The sequence below is a fragment of the Staurois parvus genome, unplaced genomic scaffold (assembly GCF_062004578.1).
Source record: "Staurois parvus isolate SC_StPar_1 unplaced genomic scaffold, SC_StPar_1.0 ptg000438l, whole genome shotgun sequence".
Taxonomy (NCBI): domain Eukaryota; kingdom Metazoa; phylum Chordata; class Amphibia; order Anura; family Ranidae; genus Staurois; species Staurois parvus.
This window is the reverse complement of record NW_028318234.1, coordinates 5,881,387-5,904,544: the sequence shown is the minus strand read 5'-3', so window position 1 is coordinate 5,904,544 and position 23,158 is coordinate 5,881,387. Positions and strand designations below refer to the sequence as shown.

The following is a 23,158-nucleotide window of genomic DNA, read 5'->3' as shown; positions in this document are numbered from 1 at the left end:
ACTGACGCGTTTCAGTTTAGCCATAGGCCTTAACAGGGCTTTTTTCTCAGAGATAAGGGGCAGAAACTCTCCCTTTTCGAGCCACCCCTTGTGTCCACCCCGCACTATCCATTGGTTCCACCCCTTACCCACCTCCCAGTACTGTCCTTTTAGGGAATACAGAACCAAGAATCAATTTGTATAGAATTTGCTAATGATATCTAGAAAAGCAGTAGAATAGATCCCCTGCAGCCAGCAACAATAGACCCCCCCCAGCAGCAATGGACCACCTGCAACAAAATACCCCTCAGCAACCATAGACCCCCAGCAACAACAACAGATCTACAGCTCTCCCCACAGCCAGCAATAGACCCTCCACCAGCTAGCAACAACGAACCCCTCCTTCAACAGTAGTTCCTTCCCAGCAACAATTGACTTCACAGCAACATAAAACTCAACCCCCCAGCAACAATAGACCTCCATAGCATCAATATCCACACCCAGCAAAAATATATCCCCTCCAGCGACAATAGATCCTCCAGCAGTCAGCATCAATGGACCCTACATCAGAGAGGTCTCTAAAATTCAGTATTTTCTGTGTCTTGGGCTTAGAATAAACATGCAGATCCAGCTTCAAGCTGATTTCCCTGGTATGTTGCTTGGTTATGGTGATATTTTTTTAGTTTTGAAGCCAGAGACAGCCAGTCAGCTAGCTCTTTCAGAAGTAAACAACTCTGTATTTCTCAGGTTTCTCTTGATAGAATTTAAGTTTTTATCCAGCCAAAATACCTTTGGATAGAATGGGGTAGGGTTAGATCTACTTTCACGTTTGACTGCTTTCCCCTCACCTACTGTTTTGGGGACCATGTTTTAACAGGCTTTTGGCTGGACTTATAATATGAGTACTGGAGCATCTAATTGATGCTGTAGGCTGCATTCCTTTAAAGGTAATTTAGTTGACCACTCATCCATTAGTACCTTTAAAGTCAACAGAAAGCTCCTGCTACACATGCTTGAGTATCTATCTATCTATCTATCTATCTATCTATCTATCTATCTATCTATCTATCTATCTATCTATCCTATCATCGCTACATGTTTTCTTTTTTTACAGCTATAATTGTGGTACTGGGACTGCTATTATTACAAGTGATAGCAAAATCAAACCAGGTACCTGGCATGTTGTGACAGTCTACAGAGAAGGTCTGAATGGGTGGATAAAGCTTGATAACAGTGCTCCTGTGTCTGGAAAGTCTCCGGTAAGATACAAGCCATAGAAGAACACTTCACAGTGACAACCAATGGAGGTTTCTGGTGGGGATATATATTTAATGAGCCATGTTTTTTTTTATGTATTTAATACTTATGTACTAAGTACATATGTAATATGTAATACATAAAAAATATGTGCACACATACATAAGTTCAGGTGTTTCCAGTGAAGGGTACTGTTAATGCTACAGCATACAAAAAGATTTTAGACAACTGAGCACTTCCAGTCTTGTTTGGGTTAGACCCTTTTCTGTTCCAGCATGACAATACCCCTGTGTACAAAGACAGTTTCATAAAGATATGATATGAAGTATTTGATGTGGAGGAATTTTAGTGGTCTAAAGTCCTAAACGGAATCCTATTGAAAACTTTTAGACTTTTGAGATATATTAAGCTCCATTTGCAATACTAGGTTTTTTCATGCAACATCAGTACATTTGAATGGGCATTACCAACAGATACATTCCAGAAAAGTTAAAGCTGTTATAGCTGCAAAATGATGGGGGGGGGGTCCATGTTAATTCCCATGGTTTTTAAATGGGATGTCCAACAAGCTCATTTAGGTGTGCTGGTGAGGTGTCCACAAACAGATATGTAGTGTGTTTTCCATCATTTCAAATTTTCTTCCCCATATCTTTGTTTGACTAGTTTATACGCTGATCATTGCAGCTCATTATTAAATATAAATTAAAATTCAAATACATTATGAAATAAATCAGCATTTCACACCATCCTTTTACATGCAGAACATACTTTGGTTTCTATTAGGACATGTCTGTATAAACAGGTGAGCAGTTGGTCATCTATGGCACACAAGACATAATACTGCACCCCAACTGTCCTATGCTGACTCCCTTCCAGTCCTCTGGTCTATCATATTTTCATCATCAATACAAAAAGAATGCTTGGGGATGCCTCAAATTTAACAAATTGTGTGAAAATCTGTTTATGTTATTGAAGGTTGAACTATGTGTGTCTTTTCCACCAGGGTCAGTACAGTAAGATCACCTTCCGCACACCCCTATACCTGGGTGGAGCACCAAGTTCCTACTGGCTGGTGAAATCAGCGGGGACCAACCGGGGATTTAAAGGCTGTGTCCAGTCCTTGTCTGTAAATGGAAGGAATATTGACATGAGACAATGGCCACTCGGAAAGGCACTCAGCGGGGCTGATGTTGGTAAATAAACAGTTTTAATATATCTGCTTACTTAGAGGGTGACTAAAACTTAGGCTACTCCTAGAGTTTAGACAGAGGTCTGAAACAGGTATTTATAAGCCTAACATTTTTTTTATGTAAGAAAGATCATTTGTACAGGATTTTTAATTGACTCGTGTACTTGGAAAAATCCATTTTGAAAGAGATGGAATGTTTTGCCATTTTCTTTTGTCTAAACAAAGGTTATCCATGACTTTCTCCATGGTAATTCAGTTAGATGACTCTAAACAATACACACATTAAAGTATAACTATAGGCAAAACGTTTTTTTTTTTCATTTTGGATAGAGTATGGGAGGGTTATAACTGCTGTCAGTTTATATATTGCCATCTGTGTCCCAGAGCAGATTTACACTTACTTCCTGTCCTATAACAAAAACAGGAAGTGAGAAAATCTTTGCAAATTGAGGGAATTGGAATTGGAACTAGTGTCCCTATTGAAAAAATTCCCCTCTATTACTTTTCTGGGGACAACCCCCAAAATTTGTGGGTTCTTTTACTTTCACTTTCAGGAAAAAAGGACAAATAGAGAGCGGGAATCGCCTTAACAGGGGTACGGACAGCAATAAAAACCCAACAGGTGTTGTAATCCAGTTGCAGTAAAACGTGGAACTTGTATTAAACACAATGCCAACATTGCAAACACCCAGGCAAGAGAGCATCTGCTAGGGAAATAACTGACAGTTTAATGTAGTCAGATGTAGAGTTGCAGAGGTGCTGACAGTGTCTGTTTCACAGGGTGAAACAGAGCTTGGCTAGTCTGGTCCCAAGAGGGATGCTCCTTTCCAGGATAGCGAGTCCCTAATCTTTCTCTTCTCATCAGGAAGCTTTCTCTACTGCTAGTTACTTTCCCTAACAAGTGAGGTATCTCTCCCTACACTAGCCACATGCCAGATGTGCACAAAAACCTAGGGGCATGGACTTAAATAGATCCTGCTGACCCAAGATGGCCACCGAGGGTCACATGGGTGCAGCGTAGCCAACTGGAACACTGCTCCATTGACCCAGGAAACCATAGAGAAACATTGTTTCTCTTGGACTTCCTCTCCAGGCTGAGGTGCCACTCAATTTGATCGAGAGTCAATCCTGGAGTCAAGCATGGGAGGCGGTGACAAGGAAGCTAGAGAACAGGAGGTCTTGGGAGGAAGAGAACAATTTGGTTGGTATTTTGAGACCAGGTTAGCGATGTAACTAGGGGCTGAGTTGTGGATGGCTTTATAAGTTATTGTAAGCATCTTATTTTATTATTCATTATAATATTTATTCGTTGGGTGAGCAGGAGCCAGTGGAGGGACAGGCAAAGAGGGGTGGCAGACACTGAACAGTTGGTATGGTGGATGAGTCTGGTAGCAGCATTCATGATGGACTGGAGGGGGGATAGCCTATGCAAAGGGAAGGCGTTGCAGGCGGCAGATGGCTAGGGAGTGAGTTAGAAACTTTGTGGTACCATTGGTTAGGAAGGGGAGTATCTTGGGGATGTTGCGGAAGTTGAGGCGGCAAGTTTTGGACAGTGATTGGATATAGGGCCAAAAGGATAGTTCAGAGTCCAGGATTACACCATAGCACCTTGGCATGTGGGGACGGGTTGATGGTTGAGCTGTTGATTTCGACAGAGAAGTCATATGAACTTAATATATGAACTTAATTCCTTCCTGACACGCAGGTGACTGCAGTATTGGGGTGTGTGATGAGGCTTCCTGTATCAATGGAGGAATCTGTACATCAAGGTCAGCTGACTCCTATATGTGCCTTTGTCCTATAGGATTCCAAGGACGTCACTGCGAGGAAGGTAAGACTGAGCTGGCAATACTTTTACGTCACTGTAAAGAAGAACTTTACTCATTAAACATGCTGGGGTTTATTTCAGGAATGAAAATTAGCACAAAGGTGGAGTGTTTGCCAAAAGCAAAAATGTAGGTTTCACCTTTAATTTTACGGAAATATTAAAGAAAAAAATAAAATTAAACTAAAGAGGAGCACAGAAGAAGCTTTTTGGCTAATTAGAGATATCTACACTTAAAGTGAAACCCTCCTATCCACCAAGATTGGATCTATTTAGCTCTTTAGCTGCCATGGTGCTACACACGACCAGCTATGACACCAGCCATTTGTGATTTTGTAAGTTCAGCTGAGAGATGACATAAGCACAGGGGCAGACTGACCATTTGGAAACTCGGACATTGCCCAAGGGCCCAGGGTCAGTAGGGGGCCCCATGAGATGCCCCTGGCACCTTTTTCATAGGCTTTTTTTGAGTTTGGGCAAGGACACAGGGGCCCCATGATCCCCTATTGCCCGGGGGCCCCATGAGTTGTCAGTCCACCCCTGCATAAGCACATTGGCAACTGTGACAGTTATCAGCAGAGCCAAGCCTTCATTGTTGTATAGAATGTGCATGCTCTAATAGGCAGCATGAAAATTAAAATACTGCAGAAAACAACATTGCTATGTTTGATTAGGGAACTAATAACATTTGCTGAACATTTCTAATTTGAGTTTTCTTTTGAGAAACAATTAAATCAATAGATTCAGCTCTGCCTTGACTACTCACACCTGTATACTCACTATGGACCAGAGCAAGTGTTTCTGCTAAGGATCTATTTATTCAGCAGTACATTTGTCATTACCTAAAAGTAATGACAATGAATCAAAACTAAACAAACAGTTTTATTTTAGTTTACCAGTTTTATTTAAAACAATATTGTTACTGTAGATAAAAGGAATATATTCATTCTATATCTATACAGTACATATTTTATTATCTATTTATTCTATATTTACTAAAATATGATTCTGGTAGAAATCTTTGCATAGTTATTTACAAATGAATTAAAGGTTTTTTTTTTTAATTTTATGCTTTTTTAACATGGCAATACAAAAAATAATGAACAAAACCAATAAAAATGGAAAAACTTTATATTTTAATGCATAATAAAATAGAAATAAACCAAAAATAATTGGCTGGAAAATAACAGTTAAAGGGAGAGGGGGGTGAAGGAGTTAAGGGCAGATTAGGGTAAACTGTTGAGTTGATTTACCAAAAGTGGAAAATGCAAAATCTGGTGCAGCTCTGCATAGAAACCAATCAACTTCCAACTTCAGCTTGTTCAATGAAGCTTTGATAAAAGAATCTGGAAGCTGATCATTTTCTATGAAGAGCTGCACAAGATTGTTTTAGTAGCGCAACCTCTAAGGGTTTATAAAGAGTTAAATAGAGACAAATCACATTTGAAGAAATAACTTTTTTTCTTACTAGTCAGGTTACATTAGCAGATTGAAGCTCACTGCTTTGATCTACAGATAAATAAACAGAGCAGATAACAAAAGTGACCTTGTTACTTTGTATCTCTCTATTGCACCAAACAATTCTGCTATTACAGTTACTCTACGGGACACAGCAACTCCTGGCTTTCATTTTAAGAACCAGGAATTGCTAGCAAGTGGAAGGGGGACAGGATGGTGCAGCAGTGGTGCAGAAAAACAGGACATGCTACACATGCCCTGTGTACTTTGATTAAAGGAGAAGTATGGCCAAGGCTCTTTTGGCCCTACTTTTACTGTGGGCCACAGGAGTGTACTTAGATTTGCACTCCTGTGGCCCAGATTCAGCCACTGTTGGCTGACATCACAGAGCCGGTCCAGGTTCTGCAGGGATCCCGACAATAATCTTGGGATTCACCCAGATTCCTGACCAGCAGCTGGAACAGTCTCTCTGTGCGCTCCTGGGAGATTGAGCCAGCCGCTACCACCCCCCTCCACAGCCTGGTACTCTAGTAAGCACTGGTGAGGCGGAGCAGAGAGTTGGTGACTGACAGTCACTGGATTTCTGCTCCTGGAAGATCGAGACCTGAGCGATTATTGGTTTTTGATCCCTCAGGTCCCAGTCTTAGAGGTGGTGGGGGACAGATGCAGCATCAGACTGGTGCGATATTCACCTAGGTGAGTATGATTGCTTGTTATTTTGTAAACCCACACTTCCCTCTTATGTTTTTGGGGCATACATAGCACACCCAGTGTACTCATTTAGTTATTTCGGACTTTAAAATAAAACATTTGAAAAAAAGTACAGGTTCAGTTTCAAGCACAACTGATTACTTCTAAAATAAATCTTTTGAATTAACAGAGCATCATTTTGATAATATTTTGATAAATGAAGCATTGGTTTAAAGTGGAGTCCCTGGTAATGAAGGTGATAGCAGGCATTTTGGTTTATCAACTTTCAATAAGGACTTTAAGGGGCAGTTTAGACATGCGGTCAGTGGGGGCCTTAAAACCACATGGTTGAGATGTGTTTTTAGAGCTTCCCCCAACTTTTGACCCTTAAGTTGTATAGACAATGGATGAGGGTGTTCACATGCTGCTGTTGCGATGCTTTGCTTCGCACCCATGGCAAAAAAGAATGTCCCTTACAACTTCGGTGGGAAGAAAACCTACTTTTTAAAGAGGTTTTTAGAGGTTTGGCAGTTTAAACGCAAAGTGAAATGAAGTACAGGTTCACTTTATAGCACAGCAGATTACTTCTTAGGTTTCTTTTTAAAAAGATAAAAAGTATTTCTGACTTAGATGTGTTTAAACCCATTCACTTTATTTCTCTTTTAACCTCCCTGGTGGTATTCCCGAATGTAGCTCGGGGTAAAATTTCAGTACCACAAGCGGTAACCCCGAGCTACACTCGGGCTTACCATGTGGCGCTGCTTCGGGATCCCTCGGTCACTTACCTTGTCCTGCGCTCCCACGATGTCCCTCCTGCAGTGTCCCCGGCAATGTAATCCGGCGGATGCCGGCATCTGTCTTCTGGGTTCCGTCCCCTGTGAGCGTCGGGATGTACGGGGATGGAACGGCGGGAAATTTGAAAATGACAAAAAGTTACATTCACTAAAATCACATAGTAAAACATTACTGTATCAAACCATTTCACATACATTTTGTCCCGAGTGCTTTGTCCTGCGCCCTGCCTGTTTTTATTGCCTGGAAACTGAGAAACGTCCATGGCATCCAAAAAGCGTCCCTTTAAGTCAAAAGCGGTTTTAGACCAGCTAGAGAACAGCGATAGTAAATTAGAACTACTTGCAGAATTGAGTGATAATGATTCGCGGGGAAATTCGTCATCAGGCACTGAAAACAATTTTGCGACTTTGCTCAGTGATATGCGAACTTGGTGCTATATTTCAAATTTAAGTGTTTTTGGTTTGATTATATTATTGAATTAAATTTATTATTATTATATTATTATTTTTTAGGATTATTCATTAAATTATAATTTATGATTTCATGTTTGGCCATATGGCGTCCTCCCGCACATGCGCAGATTGCGCTCCTGCAGAGCTGCGCAGCGGCGTGATCTGTCACCAGCCATGTACCTCGGACACGGCCGATGACAGATCTGAGTATCGGCCCCCGTTGCCGGTACCATGTGACCTGCTGTGACCAATCACAGCAGGTCACATGACAGTTGTATACAATGGATGGCTTCATTCATTGCATCCATTGTATACTAGTGTCTTGCTGTGAATGGTCACAGCTAATCACATGCACGTCATGTGATTAGCTATGGCCAAATCACAGCTAAGCACAAAAAAAAACCCTGAATGAATCAATGTCATTCAGGTAAATGCTTGCTTATAGCAAAGTAATTCTTTGCTTTAAGCAAATTGTGTAAAATTTTATAAAAAAAAATATATATATATATATATTTTTTTTTTTTCATACTGTCACCAGTCAGTGTCTCTGATCACCGCCATGCCAGTTATATGATGACGCTGTACTGCACTGGTGACAGTATGTATAGTGAAACTCATTTTTTTAATTTTTTAATTTTCCGAAAAATTATGACAAAAAAAATACAACTTCAAAAAACTCGCTATGTCTCTTATGAAGTACATCAGACTGTCTACTTTGCAAAAAGGGGTCATTTGGGGGATATCTGTACTGTTCTGACATTCTTGGACCTCAAGAAATTAGATTGGCCGTCAGTACTTCAGGATTGATCAATTTTCAGATCTATACCATAGTTTGTGAACTCTATAACTTTCCTACAAACTAAAAACTACATCCTAATATGGGTTATTTTCACCAAAGACATGTAGCAGAATACATCTCGGCCTAAATTTATGAAGAACAATTATTTATTTACAAACTTTTATAAGAGAAACAAAGAAAAACGTGTTTTTTTCAAAATGTTTGGTCTTTTTTTGTTAATTTAGCAAAAAATAAAAACCCCAGCGGTGATTAAATACCACCAAAAGAAAGCTCTAGTTGTGTTAAGAAAATGATAAAATTTTAGTTTGGGTACAATGTTGGATGACCGCGCAATTGTCATTCAAAGTGTGAGAGCGCTGAAACCTGAAAACTGGCCTGGGCAGGAAGGTGTTAAATTGCCCGGTATTGAATTGGTTAAACATTCATCACTGGAACAAGTGTCCCCCTTGGAAGATTACCCCTTTATTTTTCTGGGGACCACTTTTTGATTTTGAAATTTTCAGTTTCTCATCATTTTCAGTGACAGTTACTTAGGTCACCAGGACAAACAGGATTACAGATGACAAAGAATAAAAAAGCCTGACAAGGGTTCTAAAGCCTCTCCACTCTATCCAAAACTAAAAAAAAACCTTTCATTTTGAAATACTTTTTATTTGCTCTAATCCCAATACGGTGCAATAATAAATTATTAGATAGAAAACCAAGGTCCTGAAGGGACCTAAACCTACTAAGTGTTAGCATATTTTATATGATACTGTGCAGGGAGCATCAAGATTTGGTGGTCTTTAAACCTCTTTTTTTCTGTGTTCAAGTTTTCATCCTCGCCATTCCTCAGTTTAATGAGTCAACCCGCTCCTTTGCTGTGACGAGGTGGCCATTTGAACCTCACCATTACCTTTCCTTCATGGAATTTGATATGACCTTCCGGCCAGATTTGGAAGATGGGACCATTCTCTACAGCTATGACACTGATAGCAAAGACTTTATCTCCATCACCATGGTGAATGGTTATGTGGTACTAAGGTTTGACTGTGGATCTGGAACAGCTGTGATAAGGTAAGTGTGATAACTTAGTTCATGGAGAAGGGCTTAGTAATACAGATGATCAAAGTTGTATTATTCTAATGAAAAAATGCATAATGTATCAAATAAATAAATATAGTGCTGTGCCTATACTATTGTAGCAATGACCCACTTTGGAGCTGCTGGATTTTACAGGCCCTTCCAGTGGTCTGGCCTGTAGCTTCACCCAAAGACTTACCAGTGGTGAAAGACATCCACTCTGTCAATTGCAAATTTTGTGGGCTCAATGTCCAGGGCAGAGAGAGGAAACAGCATGTCCCAAAACATCAGTAAATATCCTTCTACTCAGTAGTGTCTTTTTCTTTGCCACAGGCTAATGTAGAACTGGGTAGATCAGATGGACAGCTACCTTGAAATATTTTTAGTCCTTTCCACAGGGTAATGGTAGACCTCTAAGCCTAGGCTAGCAAACTGTAGTAGTGGACTTTTAAGCTGAATGGAAATGGACTAAGCAGAATTCTTCTGAAGGTGCTTCCCTTTAGTAGCCACCTTCCTGTATATTCCGCAGCATAGGTCAACTTCCAATCCTTGAGCCTTGGCTCTAAAACTGTATGCTCCCCAGGCAAGAGGCCTGGGTGGCCAAGGACCTATGGATTCTTCCCACCCTCCCCAGGCAGAATACCTGGGAGGTAATGGCTGTATCCCAACTGAGACTTCTACTGACTCCCTTACATAAGCCCCTGTAGGTAAATTTTTGCTCTTGCTTAAGTCAATCCAAGTCACTGGTGCAAACTCAATGACTAAATTATTGGAAATGGAACAACAACAATGCAGTACGATGAACTGGAAGCCATGTTTAATGCTCCAGTTTAGTCAAGATCCTTTTATCATGCCATGTTCCCTTTGCACAGTAGATAATAGTAATTAAAAAGTAGAATTAAGAAATGTATGTACAGTGCCTTGAAAAATTATTCATACCCCTTGGAATTTTCCACATTTTCTCATGTTACAACCAAAAATGTAAAGTATTTTATTGGTTTTTTTTGTGATAGATCAACACAAAGCGGCACATAATTGTGAAGTGGAAGGAAAATATTAAATGATTTTCAGTATTTTTTTTCAAATATCTGAAAAGTGTGGTGTGGATTTGTATGCAGCCCCCTTTACTCTGATACCCCTAACTACAATCTAGTGGAACCAATTGCCTTCAGAAGTCACCTAATTAATAAATAGAGTCCACCTGTGTGTAATTTAATCCCAGTGTAAATACAACTGTTCTGAGAAGCCCTCAGAGGTTTGTTAGAGAACATTAGTGAACAGAGAGCATCATGAAGGCCAAAAAACACACCTGACAGGTCAGAGATAAAGTTGTAGAGTAGTTTAATGCAGGGTTACATTAAAAAAATATCCCAAGCTTTGAACATCTCACGGAGCACTGTTCAATCCATCATCTGAAAATGGAAATAGTATGGCACAACTGCAAACCTACCAAGACATGGCTGTCCACCTAAACTGACAGTCCAGTCAAGGAAAGCATTCATCAGAGAAGCAGCCAAGAGGCCTATGGTAACTCTGGAGGAGCTGCAGAGATCCACAGCTCAGGTGGGAGAATCTGTCCACAGGAAAACTATTAGTCGTGCACTCCACAAATCTGGCCTTTATGAAAGAGTGGCAAGAAGAAAGCCATAAGACATACTGTTTGCAGTTTGTGAGAAGCCATGTGGGGGACACAGCAAATATCTGGAAGAAGGTGCTCAAGTCAGATGAGACCAAAACTGAACTTTTTGGGCTAAAAGTGAAATGCTATGTGTGTCAGAAAACTAACACTGCACATCACCCTGAACACACCATCCCCACCGTGAAACATGGTGGTAGCAGCATCACGTGGGGATGCTTTTCTCCCGCAGGGACAGGGAAGCTGGTCAGAGTTGATGGATGGAGCCAAATACAGGGCAATTTTAGACTTGAGACGGGGCGGAGGTTCACCTTCCAGCAGGACAACGACCCTAAACATACAGCCAAAACTACAATGGAATGGTTTAGATCAAAGCATATTCATATGTAAGAATGGCCCAGGTAAAGTCCAGAACTAAACTTAATTGAGAATCTGTAGCAAGACTTGAAAATTGCTGTTCACAGATGCTCTCCATTCAGTCTGATAGAGCTTGAGCTATTTTATAAAAAAGAATGGGCAGAAATGTCCCTCTCTAGATGTGCAAAGCTGGTAGAGACATCCCCAAAAAGACTTGCAGCTGTAATGTCAGTGAAAGGGGGTTCTACAAAGTATTGACTCAGGGGGGCTGAATAAAAATGCACGCCACACTTTTCACATATTTATTTGTAAAATATTTTTAAATGAATTTATCATTTTCCTTCCACTTCACAATTATGTGCCACTTTCTATCACATCAAATCCCAAAAAAATAAATTTACGTTTTTGGTTATAACATGACAGAATGTGGAAAATTTCAAGGGGTATGAATACTTTTTCAAGGCACTGTAAATACATATTGCTTATGAAAGTAAATTAGTAAAATTAAAAAAATGAACCTTAATAGTGATTTCCTTAATTAGCTATTATGCTTGCCTATAAAGCTTCTAATATATGGTTGTCGGTGAAGCTGCTTGGGTGTCTGTTTTAGACTGTCCTATCCAGGGGCAGACTGACAACTCATGGGGCCCCCGGGCAATAGGGGATCATAAGGCCCCTGTGTCCTTGCCCACACTCAACCCACACGCAAAAAAGCCTATGAAAGGTACCAGGGACATCTCATGGGGCCCCCTACTGACCCCGGGCCCTTGGCCAGTGCCGAGTTCTCCAATGGTCAGTCCGCCCCTGGTCCTATCCATTGACCCACACCCTAATTGCTGTTAGTGTACCGTAGAACAGCAGTCATTTGTTTAAGTTTGTAGTTATACTATATATGGGGCTTTCATATTGGTTATTATCATTGACTGGTGTGTTTCTGGCTCAGAAAAAGAACAATCCTGTGAAAGTTTAATATTTTGGGAGCTATATTGCCATTTTGTTAATACTCGCAAAGGAGTTTTGACATATTTTCTCTTGTTTTATATGTTTTTTGCCATTTTTTTCAATTAAGGAGCGAGAAGCCAGTAAGCCTGGGCCAGTGGCATGAACTACGAGTCTCTCGAACAGCTAAGAATGGCTTATTACAAGTCGACAGCCAGAAACAAGTAGAGGGGAAGTCTGAGGTTTGTACCAAAAGTCTCATCACAGCTAATGTGATTTCAATAGACACATCAATAATAAAGATTGCTGGGGTGTAATTTAATGTACAGAGGTTGGTGAGCCTTACTCAGAATTCCTCCCAATCTACAGGGCTGTTGTTAGAAACCATGGGGTTCCATACAGCCAACCTGACTATGCTTTATGAATGAATACAGCGAGTGATAGGAAAGGAAAGGGCTGGTAAATGTGACTATTTACTGGACCCTCTCACCCCTTTCTATTCTGAAGGATCCTATTTTGTGCTTGCAGCTGCCAGTGGGAAGGAGAGGAGGGGAGCTGGCAGCAATGGGGACAGACAGGGTGGTGGTAGCACACAGGGGGGCCTGGACAGCAGGGGGAAACATATGGTACACAGGGAAGGGTGTGGGGAAAATTACTGGAACCGATCCCCTGTATGGCTCTCTCTGCAGCAGCTGAAAGCCAGCAGGAAGGAGAGGAGAAGAAGTCGAATTTCAGCTGCAGAGAAGAGAACCATACAGTGGATCAGTTTCAGTAACTGCCACGGGGGCCATGCTGATCACCTTCCCTGCCCACAGACATTTCACCCAGCTGCCTGGGCCCCCCTGCTAGCCTGGGCCCTATACTGGAGGATTGGTGGTACCCCCTTACCCACGACCCTGCCATTCTGGGGTGAAACAGATTTAGGGAGTTCAAAGCAGTTTTGTGGTTGACTTTAACATTTTTAGGTTGGGTTGGAGTGTTGGGAAATTAAAACCTTTTTTTTTTTCACTGTCTTTGTCTCCAATAAGGAGATTCACTCTATTTATTTGTCCTGGTGACCATTAATACCAGAACAGAAATGAAAGAAAAAATCCAAAAATTGTTAACTGAACAGTAAAAAAGGGAAATCTTTCAAATGGTACATGTTATGGTGACAACTGTCTGTCACTTTTCTTAAGCAAAATCTCCCCAATGAGGAACAGGTTAAAAAAAAAGCTGTCAGGGGTTTCTTTCCAAATTGTAAAAAGTTGTGGCTTTACCTATATTTTAAATCAATTGCAATGGCATAAGAAGGCAATACTGTAAAAGCCTTTGTGGCACAAACATTTATAACTATAGCATTGCAGTGACGGGTTCTGATCCAATAACCGGCAGACATATTACAGTATGTGCATGTAGATTCTCTTCTGCTTTTTGTGTGTTTGTATCTCTAGCTTCCTCACTTAATTAAAAAAAAGAATACTTTAACTGGCTTCTGAACAAGCTGCTTGTGGTCAAAATGGTCCACAGTAAATATATATAAATGTATATATTATTAAAGGTACTTATATAGCGCCATCAATTTACACAGCACTTTATACATATATATCAGTGGTTCTTAACCTTGTTGGAGGTACTGAACCCCACCAGTTTCATATGCGCATTCACCGAACCCTTCTTAATTGGAAAAATAAAATATGATTTTTAAAATTCAAAACATAGGTATATATTTATACATAGGTGCCCAAAATGAACAAAACCGTTAAGAACAAAGAACAAAACCATTAAAACATGATTTTCACACAAAAACAAAAACATAATAATGAATATTTACTGCACGAATCATATGAGTCGGGTGTGGGTCTTCCCCTCTGCCGAACCCGCGAGACTGACTCACTGAACCCCTGGGGTTCGATCGAACCCAGGTTAAGAACCACTGATATATATTATACATTCACATCAGTCCCTAACCCTCAAGGAGTGTACAATCTAAGGTCCTAACTCACATCCATACATACACATACTAGGGACAATTTAGACAGGAGCCAATTAACCTACCAGCATGTCTTTGGCATTTATTATTAAATTTATTTAGCTAATAAACTTCAAGGCTTAGGTAGTTAGCACTTCTGCCTTGCAGCACTGGGGTCCTCAGTTCAAATCCTGTCCAGGACACATGCAGAACGTTTAAATGAAAGCTGCCTGAAAAGTGACCCTGGTGTATGTATGTAAAAAAAAATATATATGTACTGTATATATATATATTCATGTGAGCTAGAGAATATAAAGGGCAGAGATTGATGTTACATAGTTAGTCTGGTTGAAAAAAGACAAAAGTCCATCCAGTTCAACCATTAAAAAAAAAAAAGTTATATTCCTACATCCACAGTTGATCCAGAGGAAGGCAAAAAAACCAGGAAAGCATGATCCAATTTGCTCCTGCAGGGGAAAAATTCCTTCCTGATCCCCTGAGAGGCAATCGGATATTCCCTGGATCAACTTTACCTATAAATGATGTGAATGACTATTAAATATCTTGTAAAGTGATATGTAAAATGTTGGTGCTTTATATGAGAGGTGTACTGAAAGGAATGCAAAAGTTGGCATGACTTATCTTTATTAACTTACATAGGTTGTTCAAATTTCACATGTTGGTAAAGTAACTCTTCCTCTATATTACTGCTTCTCCCTCCTTTTTCGTTTCAGGTAAATAATGGATTCAGAGCAGTAGCAACTTGTCATCATTGAGATCTTGATGAAGAAGGGATGCAGGCTGTCCAATATTCGCAGAAGGCTACAGAATGTTTGATGAGATGACACCATTGACAAGAATCACCGAGGAAAAAACATTGCTCCTGTCTGTAGTGTCATCTCTGTAAACATTCTGTAGCTTTCTGGGGATGTCGGATGTCCTTCATCAAGAAATCCATTAAGAGCAAGTTGTTTCTGCTTGGTACCCATTATTTATCTGTAATGGAAAAGAAGAAGAAGATTTACTATTGAGGAAAAGTTACTCTATCAACATGTAAAATTCGAACAACCTAAATAAAAAAAAAAGTTATGCCCACTTTTGCATTACTTTTGATACAGCCTGTAATCAACCAAATAAAAACTTTGTATAATTATTTGGAAACATACAGTAAAATGTTGTGAGCTGTTAATAACAAATATACCTGTATCTTCCAGGGGGGATTTACTCAGATAAAATGTAACCCCGACATCTACATTGGTGGAGTTCCTGATTATGACACCGTGAAGAAGAACTCCGGAGTCCTGCGACCATTCAGTGGCAGCATTCAGAAAGTGAGTGCACAGGAGACCCTTTGGGCTGTACAATTCCTGTTCACGGATACATCTCTGTGCAGAGCATTTCTGTTATACAAAGAAATCTCAAATGGATTTATAGGTATCCAGGGATTGACAGATCAGAGCTGTGTATTTAGAAATACAGTGGTACCTTGGATTACGAATGCCTCAGTTACCGTAATTTTCGGTTTACGAATGAAAATCCATTGAAAATAATGCCTTGGTTTACAAAATTTTTACAATTTTTTTTCACAATTCAAAGGGTATGTCAGTGCTGATTTTTAAATGCAATTGCCGGCTTTTTATTTTTCTTCACTATAGCTCACAGGATTAGCTGTCACTTTCCCCGGAGTTAAAGGAAACTTTGTTTCTTTTAACTTTGGGAAATAAACTGAAAGAAAACTTTCTCTCTTTTAGCTGGGGGGAAAGCGACAGCTGAATTTCTGAGCTGTAGTGAGTAAAAAAAAAAAAGCAGTAATTATATTTAAAAACCGGCACCATAATAAATAAAAAAAACGGTGTGGGGTCCCCCCTCCAATCCATACCAAGCCCTTTGGGTCTTGTATAAATTTTGAGGGGAACACCTACACCAAAATTTAAAAAAAAATGGCGTGGGGTCCCCCCCTCAAAATCCATATGAGATCCTTGTCCAAGCAGGTCAGGAAAGGGGGGGGGGGAACCTAACGAGCGCCCCCCCTCCTGAACCATACCAGGCCACATGCCCTCAACAGGGGTGGACAAGGGCCTCTTCCCCACAACCCTGGCCAGTGATTGTGGGGTTCTGAATTAATAAAAAACAAAAAGTGTAGTGTGAAAAAAGACAAGACACGGTCTTTGACAAGTCCTTTACTAAAAGAAAAAACTAACAGAATGTCCCCCACAGTAGATCCAACATCAATCATGATGTCCGCCGCCGCCACCTCCCCCCCAAAAATAAATAAATAAAGTTCTGTTCCCGACGATGGCTGCCAGCCCTCTGCCTCTGAGCTGGCTTGTCAATTCTTAAATATGTAAGGGGCAGGGTCACCCAGGGACATCACGCATGTGACCCCACACCAGGTGACATCAATGATGTCACCTGGGGCGGGGTCACTCAGGTGTCACTGGGGATGTCAGTGGCAGTTAGTTCCCACCTAGTGTCATAATGCCCGCCGTACTGTCGCAGTCCCACTATAAGTCACTGATCACCGCCATTACTAATGTAAAAAAAAAAATAATTTTAAATTCCAGTATATATATCATAGTTTGTAGATGCTACATTTTTTATTGGATAATGCTTTAAAGCAAAAACTAAAACATATTGTTTTTTAATTAAAATTTTGTCCATTTTCATTTATATCGCTAACGAAAAAAAAAGTGATCAAATACCACCAAATGAAAGCTCTATTTGTGTGAAAAAAATGATATAAATGTCATTTGTGTACAGTGTTGCATACAGTGTTAAAGTACCGCAGCGCTGAATAGTAAAAAAATGACCTGGTCACGAAAGGGGTAAATCTTCTGGTGGGCATATGGCTAAAGTCATTAAATCTGTTTATTTTATGCACGCAGCTTATACTGAATGACAGGATCATGAATCTGGTGGCTGGCCTGTTTTCTGGGGTAAATCTGATCAACGCCGCCCATCCCTGTGCTGATGCACCTTGTGCCAACGGTGGGAGCTGTAGACCCAAACATGACAGCTATGAATGTGACTGTCCGCTGGGATTCGATGGGAAGAATTGTCAAAAAGGTAAAAAAAAATATCCTCAGTATTTTCCACAAGTGGGGAGATGACCTGTCACTTGTAATGCTTTATCCATGTACTGATTTATTACCTCTGCCTGTTGTTAGCAATACATAAATTATTGCTGTTTCTGATACATGACACCAATGATAGATGAAGCATACTGCAGATGATGCTTGCTGTCATTGGAACATACCACTAGATGGCAGCATCTCCCTGCAGTTGGGAAGGAAGACATTGAAGAGTAGTTGCTGTAGGCCGAGCTGCTATAATTCATCTTTAACTTCTTATATCTCTTCTGCCTACAATAATTCCAGAGACATTGTTTAATAAATAATCCGACTGAATTTACTGGATGTCTCTGCTAAATATTCTGCTACTTCAACATATAAAACCTGCCGGAAACTAACACATGCGTAGAACAGATTACAGTGCAGATACATTGTTGCTGCCATTGTCATATACATACCTCCTCTGTGTTGCCCTGAAAAGTTTTAGGCAGGTGTGAAGAAATGCTGTAAAGTAAGTGTGTGTGTTGTTGTTGTTGTTGTTTTTGTTTTTTGGGGGGGGAGGTGTCTGTTTTTTGTTAGTTTTTTTTTTTTTGCTTTTGCTGTTTTATTTGTTTTGCTTTCTTGTTTTTTTTTTACTTTCTTGTATAGATCTATGCTTGTCTCAAGCATGGTTTAGCCTGGGTTCACACTGATGCGATGCGGAATTCGCACTGGTTTCTGTGCGATTTCAGCACCACATCATAATCGCACCCAGTTCATACAAACCACTGCGGGTGTGTATTTTAGGTTAACAGCACACCGAAATCAGTTTGCAAAACACAGTGTGATGTGCAGAATCGGATCCCACTCATTCAATCTGATTCTGGTACGGACTGAAAAAGGGTCCTGCATTTTTTTGGTGTGGATGAGATGCGATTTGACCCATAGAGAATGTATGGCTCAAATCGCACTGCACACAAATCGCATGTAATTTGCACAGGAATGTGGTGCTGTTCTGTGCAAATCACATGCAATGTGCCGCACCGCATCAGTGTGAACCTGGGCTGACGCTATTTTCTGTTGACTGGCTCACTACCTCTGCTGGACATTTATTCCAAGCATCAACTACTCTTTCAGTAAAATAGTACTTTCTGAGATTAGTTTTGAACTTTCCTCCAGTTAGTTTGAGGTCATGTCCCTGTGTTCTTGATTTTGGTTTCATGTTAAAAATCCTGCCCTCCTGAACCTTATTCACCCCCTTGATGTATATAAAGGTTTCAGTCATGTCTCCCATTTCCCTTCTTTCCTCCAGACTATACATGTTAGCTTCCTGAAGTCTCTCCTGATATGTTTTATCCCCCAGACCGTTCACCATTTTTGTTACCCATCTTGTTCTATCTTATCAATATCTTTTTGTAAGTGAGATCTCCAGAACTGGACACAGTATTCCAACTAAAGATCTATATAGAGGAATCAGGACCTCCTACCTCCTGCTGGTGACCCCTCTAGTGATATAAAGATCTATATAGAGGAATCAGGACCTCCTACCTCCTGCTGGTGACCCCTCTAGTGATATAAAGATCTATATAGAGGAATCAGGACCTCCTACCTCCTGCTGGTGACCCCTCTAGTGATATAAAGATCTATATAGAGGAATCAGGACCTCCTTCCTCCTGCTGGTGACCCCTCTAGTGATAAAGATCTATATAGAGGAATCAGGACCTCCTTCCTCCTGCTGGTGACCCCTCTAGTGATATAAAGATCTATATAGGGGAAACAGGACCTCATTCCTCCTGCTGGTGACCCCTCTAGTGATATAAAGATCTATATAGAGGAATCAGGACCTCCTTCCTCCTGCTGGTGACCCCTCTAGTGATAAAGATCTATATAGAGGAATCAGGACCTCCTTCCTCCTGCTGGTGACCCCTCTAGTGATATAAAGATCTATATAGGGGAAACAGGACCTCATTCCTCCTGCTGGTGACCCATCTAGTGATATAAAGATCTATATAGGGGAATCAGGACCTCCTTCCTCCTGCTGGTGACCCCTCTAGTGATATAAGGATCTATATAGAGGAATCAGGACCTCCTTCCTCCTGCTGGTGACCCCTCTAGTGATAACTAAAGATCTATATAGATGAATCAGGACCTCCTTCCTCCTGCTGGTGACCCCTCTAGTGATAACTAAAGATCTATATAGAGGAATCAGGACCTCCTTCCTCCTACTGGTGACCCCTCTAGTGATATAAAGATCTATATAGAGGAATCAGGACCTCCTTCCTCCTGCTGGTGACCCCTCTAGTGATATAAAGATCTATATAGGGGAAACAGGACCTCATTCCTCCTGCTGGTGACCCCTCTAGTGATATAAAGATCTATATAGGGGAATCAGGACCTCATTCCTCCTGCTGGTGACCCCTCTAGTGATATAAAAATCTATATAGGGGAATCAGGACCTCCTTCCTCCTGCTGGTGACCCCTCTAGTGATATAAGGATCTATATAGAGGAATCAGGACCTCCTTCCTCCTGCTGGTGACCCCTCTAGTGATATAAGGATCTATATAGAGGAATCAGGATCTCCTTCCTCCTGCTGGTGACCCCTCTAGTGATAACTAAAGATCTATATAGAGGAATCAGGACCTCCTTCCTCCTACTGGTGACCCCTCTAGTGATAACTAAAGATCTATATAGAGGAATCAGGACCTCCTTCCTCCTGCTGGTGACCCCTCTAGTGATATAAGGATCTATATAGAGGAATCAGGACCTCCTTCCTCCTGCTGGTGACCCCTCTAGTGATATAAGGATCTATATAGAGGAATCAGGATCTCCTTCCTCCTGCTGGTGACCCCTCTAGTGATAACTAAAGATCTATATAGAGGAATCAGGACCTCCTTCCTCCTACTGGTGACCCCTCTAGTGATATAAAGATCTATATAGAGGAATCAGGACCTCCTTCCTCCTGCTGATGACCCCTCTAGTGATATAAAGATCTATATAGGGGAATCAGGACCTCCTTCCTCCTGCTGGTGACCCCTCTAGTGATGCATCCTATAATTCTATTTTCTTTCCCCACTGCCTGGCCACACTGTTTGCTCATTTTTGCAATAAGTACCTCCAAGTCCTTTTCCTTTAAAGTGCTGGGTTGGTTATCTCTCAATTTACAAAATGCATAGTGAGTGAACAGAAGAAACATCTAAATCAAGCTATCTTGTGTCTTGTTGTTGTGCTGTCTTGTCATGGTATATGACCTGTGACATGAAACTGTCTTCCACAACCTCACCTTAGTAGCAGAGTTTGGATGTTCCTCACCCAATTGTATTTCTCCTATACAGCTGTTTCTGTTTCAGTTAATAACTGTGTTTCAACCTACATATGAAATTGATGATCATTAGCACCTGCTTGGTATAACTGATTAATCATACACCTGACTAATCCTACAAAATCCCTGACTTTCTGCAAGGGTACAAAGTGTGCAAGTGTAAGAACCAATGCTATTTTGAGTAGTAGTCTCACCAAATATTGATTTGATATGGATTCCCCTTCTGTTCATTTACTTTCTGTTGTGTTAATTGATAAAAAAAAATAACTAATAACACTTCTATTTCTGAAAGCATTCTTATTTTACAGCATTTATTCACAACTGCCTAAAATGCTTGCACAGTGTATGTAAATACAACATTTCGAAAGTTGACACATTGACACACCCAATGTGGTAATGACCAGGCCTCTTGATTGACCATTATATTGTACAATGGGATGTAGGCGGGGGCAGCCCATATGGACGAAAAATATATTTGAAACATATTTAAAAAATATTCTTCCCAAATATATTGGCATATATTTGAAATGCTACAATTTTGGCCAAATTCAATATATTTATATATATATATATATATATATATATATATATAAACACATACATATACTGCATGGTGAAATGCATTTGTATTATTTTATTACAAAATATGAAATGAAAAATATTTTTAAAAATTATTTCAAATATACTGTATGTCTTTAAAAATACAAATCTGCATTTTTGGAATGCATTTACAAATATATATAAAAATATATGTTAAAATGACTTTTTTAAATGTTAAAAAAATCTGAAGGATATATTTAAAATATATTTTTAAAAATATATATTTTTTAACACATCAAAAAGTCATTTACATATATTTGTAAATGCATTTCAAAAATGTAGATTTGTATTTTTAAAGACATACAGTATATTTGAAATGTATTTTTAAAAATATTTTTCATATATTTTGTAATAAAAATGCATTTCAACATGCAGTGTATATATACAGTATATATATTGAAATATATTTTGAAATATATTGAATATGGCCAAAATTGTAGCATTTCAAATATATGTCAATATATTTTGGAAGAATATTTTTAAAATATATTTTTCTTCCATGTGGGAGGCCTGTGCTTACACTTTCAGGAAGTCAGTATTTGCATAGGTAGCTCCAAGATCTCTCTGGTGGTCTGGTCAGCAGAAGTAGGGGTCTTTATAGAGCTCACCCTACATGATGCTATAGTTGACAGTCCAAGATTTCAAAAGCTCACAGTATGCAGACTGATGAAATCTGGTTTCTGATCGTCTTGCTATGCATTAATCCTTATCACAGAACTGTGTTGCAAAAGGTAAAAGTCCACCCAAAACTTATAGTTCAGTCATGGGTTTGTTCAGAATCTCACACACTAAGGGGTGTACTTATAGATCATTTGCATAGCCGTTTGTTTCTGTGAAACAGTATGTGCACTCATTCTGTGCCAACGTGAGCAAAATCGAATGTCATTAGGCTATGTTCTCTCCAGCTTGAATGTATGAATCAGGAAAATACCGCATTATGGCCAATAGATGGAGCAGCTCATCATAAATCTACTATCATCGTTAGCTCCATCTAGTGGCCAGAATGTAGAATTTTCCTGACTCACATATTCAACCTGGAGAGCAGGTCTGCCTGCAGAACAAATGTACAGTTTCACGGGATGAACAGCGCTGCACATTTTTTAGAAGTACACCCCTAAGATTATGTTTCTTTCTTAGGCTAGGTTCACACCTATGCAGGTTGAGTTTGAGGCGTTTCTGCATTGCGTTTTGCGTTGTGTACTTGCATTTTTAACACTTTTTTTTCTTATTGCTAGGCAGATTTAAAATGCAGCAAAAATGCATCACAAATGCAATACATGCTTTTCTTCAGTGTTTCCATTGACATCTATAGAAACAAAAACGCAACTTTTTGCATTAAAAAAAATCCCTGACCCTTTCCAAAAAACGCGCCGGGTGAAAACGCACAGGTGTGAACATGTCCCATAGGAAATCATATTAAATGGACTGTACTGCCTTTCTGCAAAACGCTTCAGAAACGCATAGGTGTGAACCTAAGGTAAAATATATATTTTATTTACATTTCATGTTACAGGGAAGTCCCCCAAGTAGTGCAAACTTTACAATCTCTAGGTTTCTCTGCAATGGGGTCTAATACATGAAACGATTCATCTCTCAGGCATCAACCCAGAACTACACACACAAGACCTCACAAAACTATAATAAACAAAGCAAAGAGCGTCGTGCAAAGCACATTAATAACAACCAATCAGAAATCTGATTGGTTGTTGGGTGTTGCTGCACTTTAAACACTGTCCTTGCTGTGTGCAGGAATACAGCATCATTCTCATAAAGATATCTTGGTTTTTATAATTTTGATG

At 39.9% G+C, this 23,158-nt stretch overlaps 1 protein-coding gene across 2 annotated transcripts in view; it reads left to right on the top strand.

Annotated features, from left to right (window-relative positions):
* EGFLAM (EGF like, fibronectin type III and laminin G domains) overlaps positions 1–23,158 on the top strand; it is a 240,501-nt gene that overhangs the window by 191,703 nt on the left and 25,640 nt on the right. For both annotated transcript variants that reach the window (XM_089687830.1, XM_089687829.1), the window contains exons 12-18: positions 1,094–1,238; positions 2,240–2,429; positions 4,131–4,256; positions 9,257–9,500; positions 12,569–12,680; positions 15,604–15,720; positions 17,275–17,455. In XM_089687830.1, the coding sequence (XP_089543956.1) occupies positions 1,094–1,238; positions 2,240–2,429; positions 4,131–4,256; positions 9,257–9,500; positions 12,569–12,680; positions 15,604–15,720; positions 17,275–17,455 (1,115 nt within the window). The remainder of the gene's footprint in view (positions 1–1,093; positions 1,239–2,239; positions 2,430–4,130; positions 4,257–9,256; positions 9,501–12,568; positions 12,681–15,603; positions 15,721–17,274; positions 17,456–23,158) is intronic.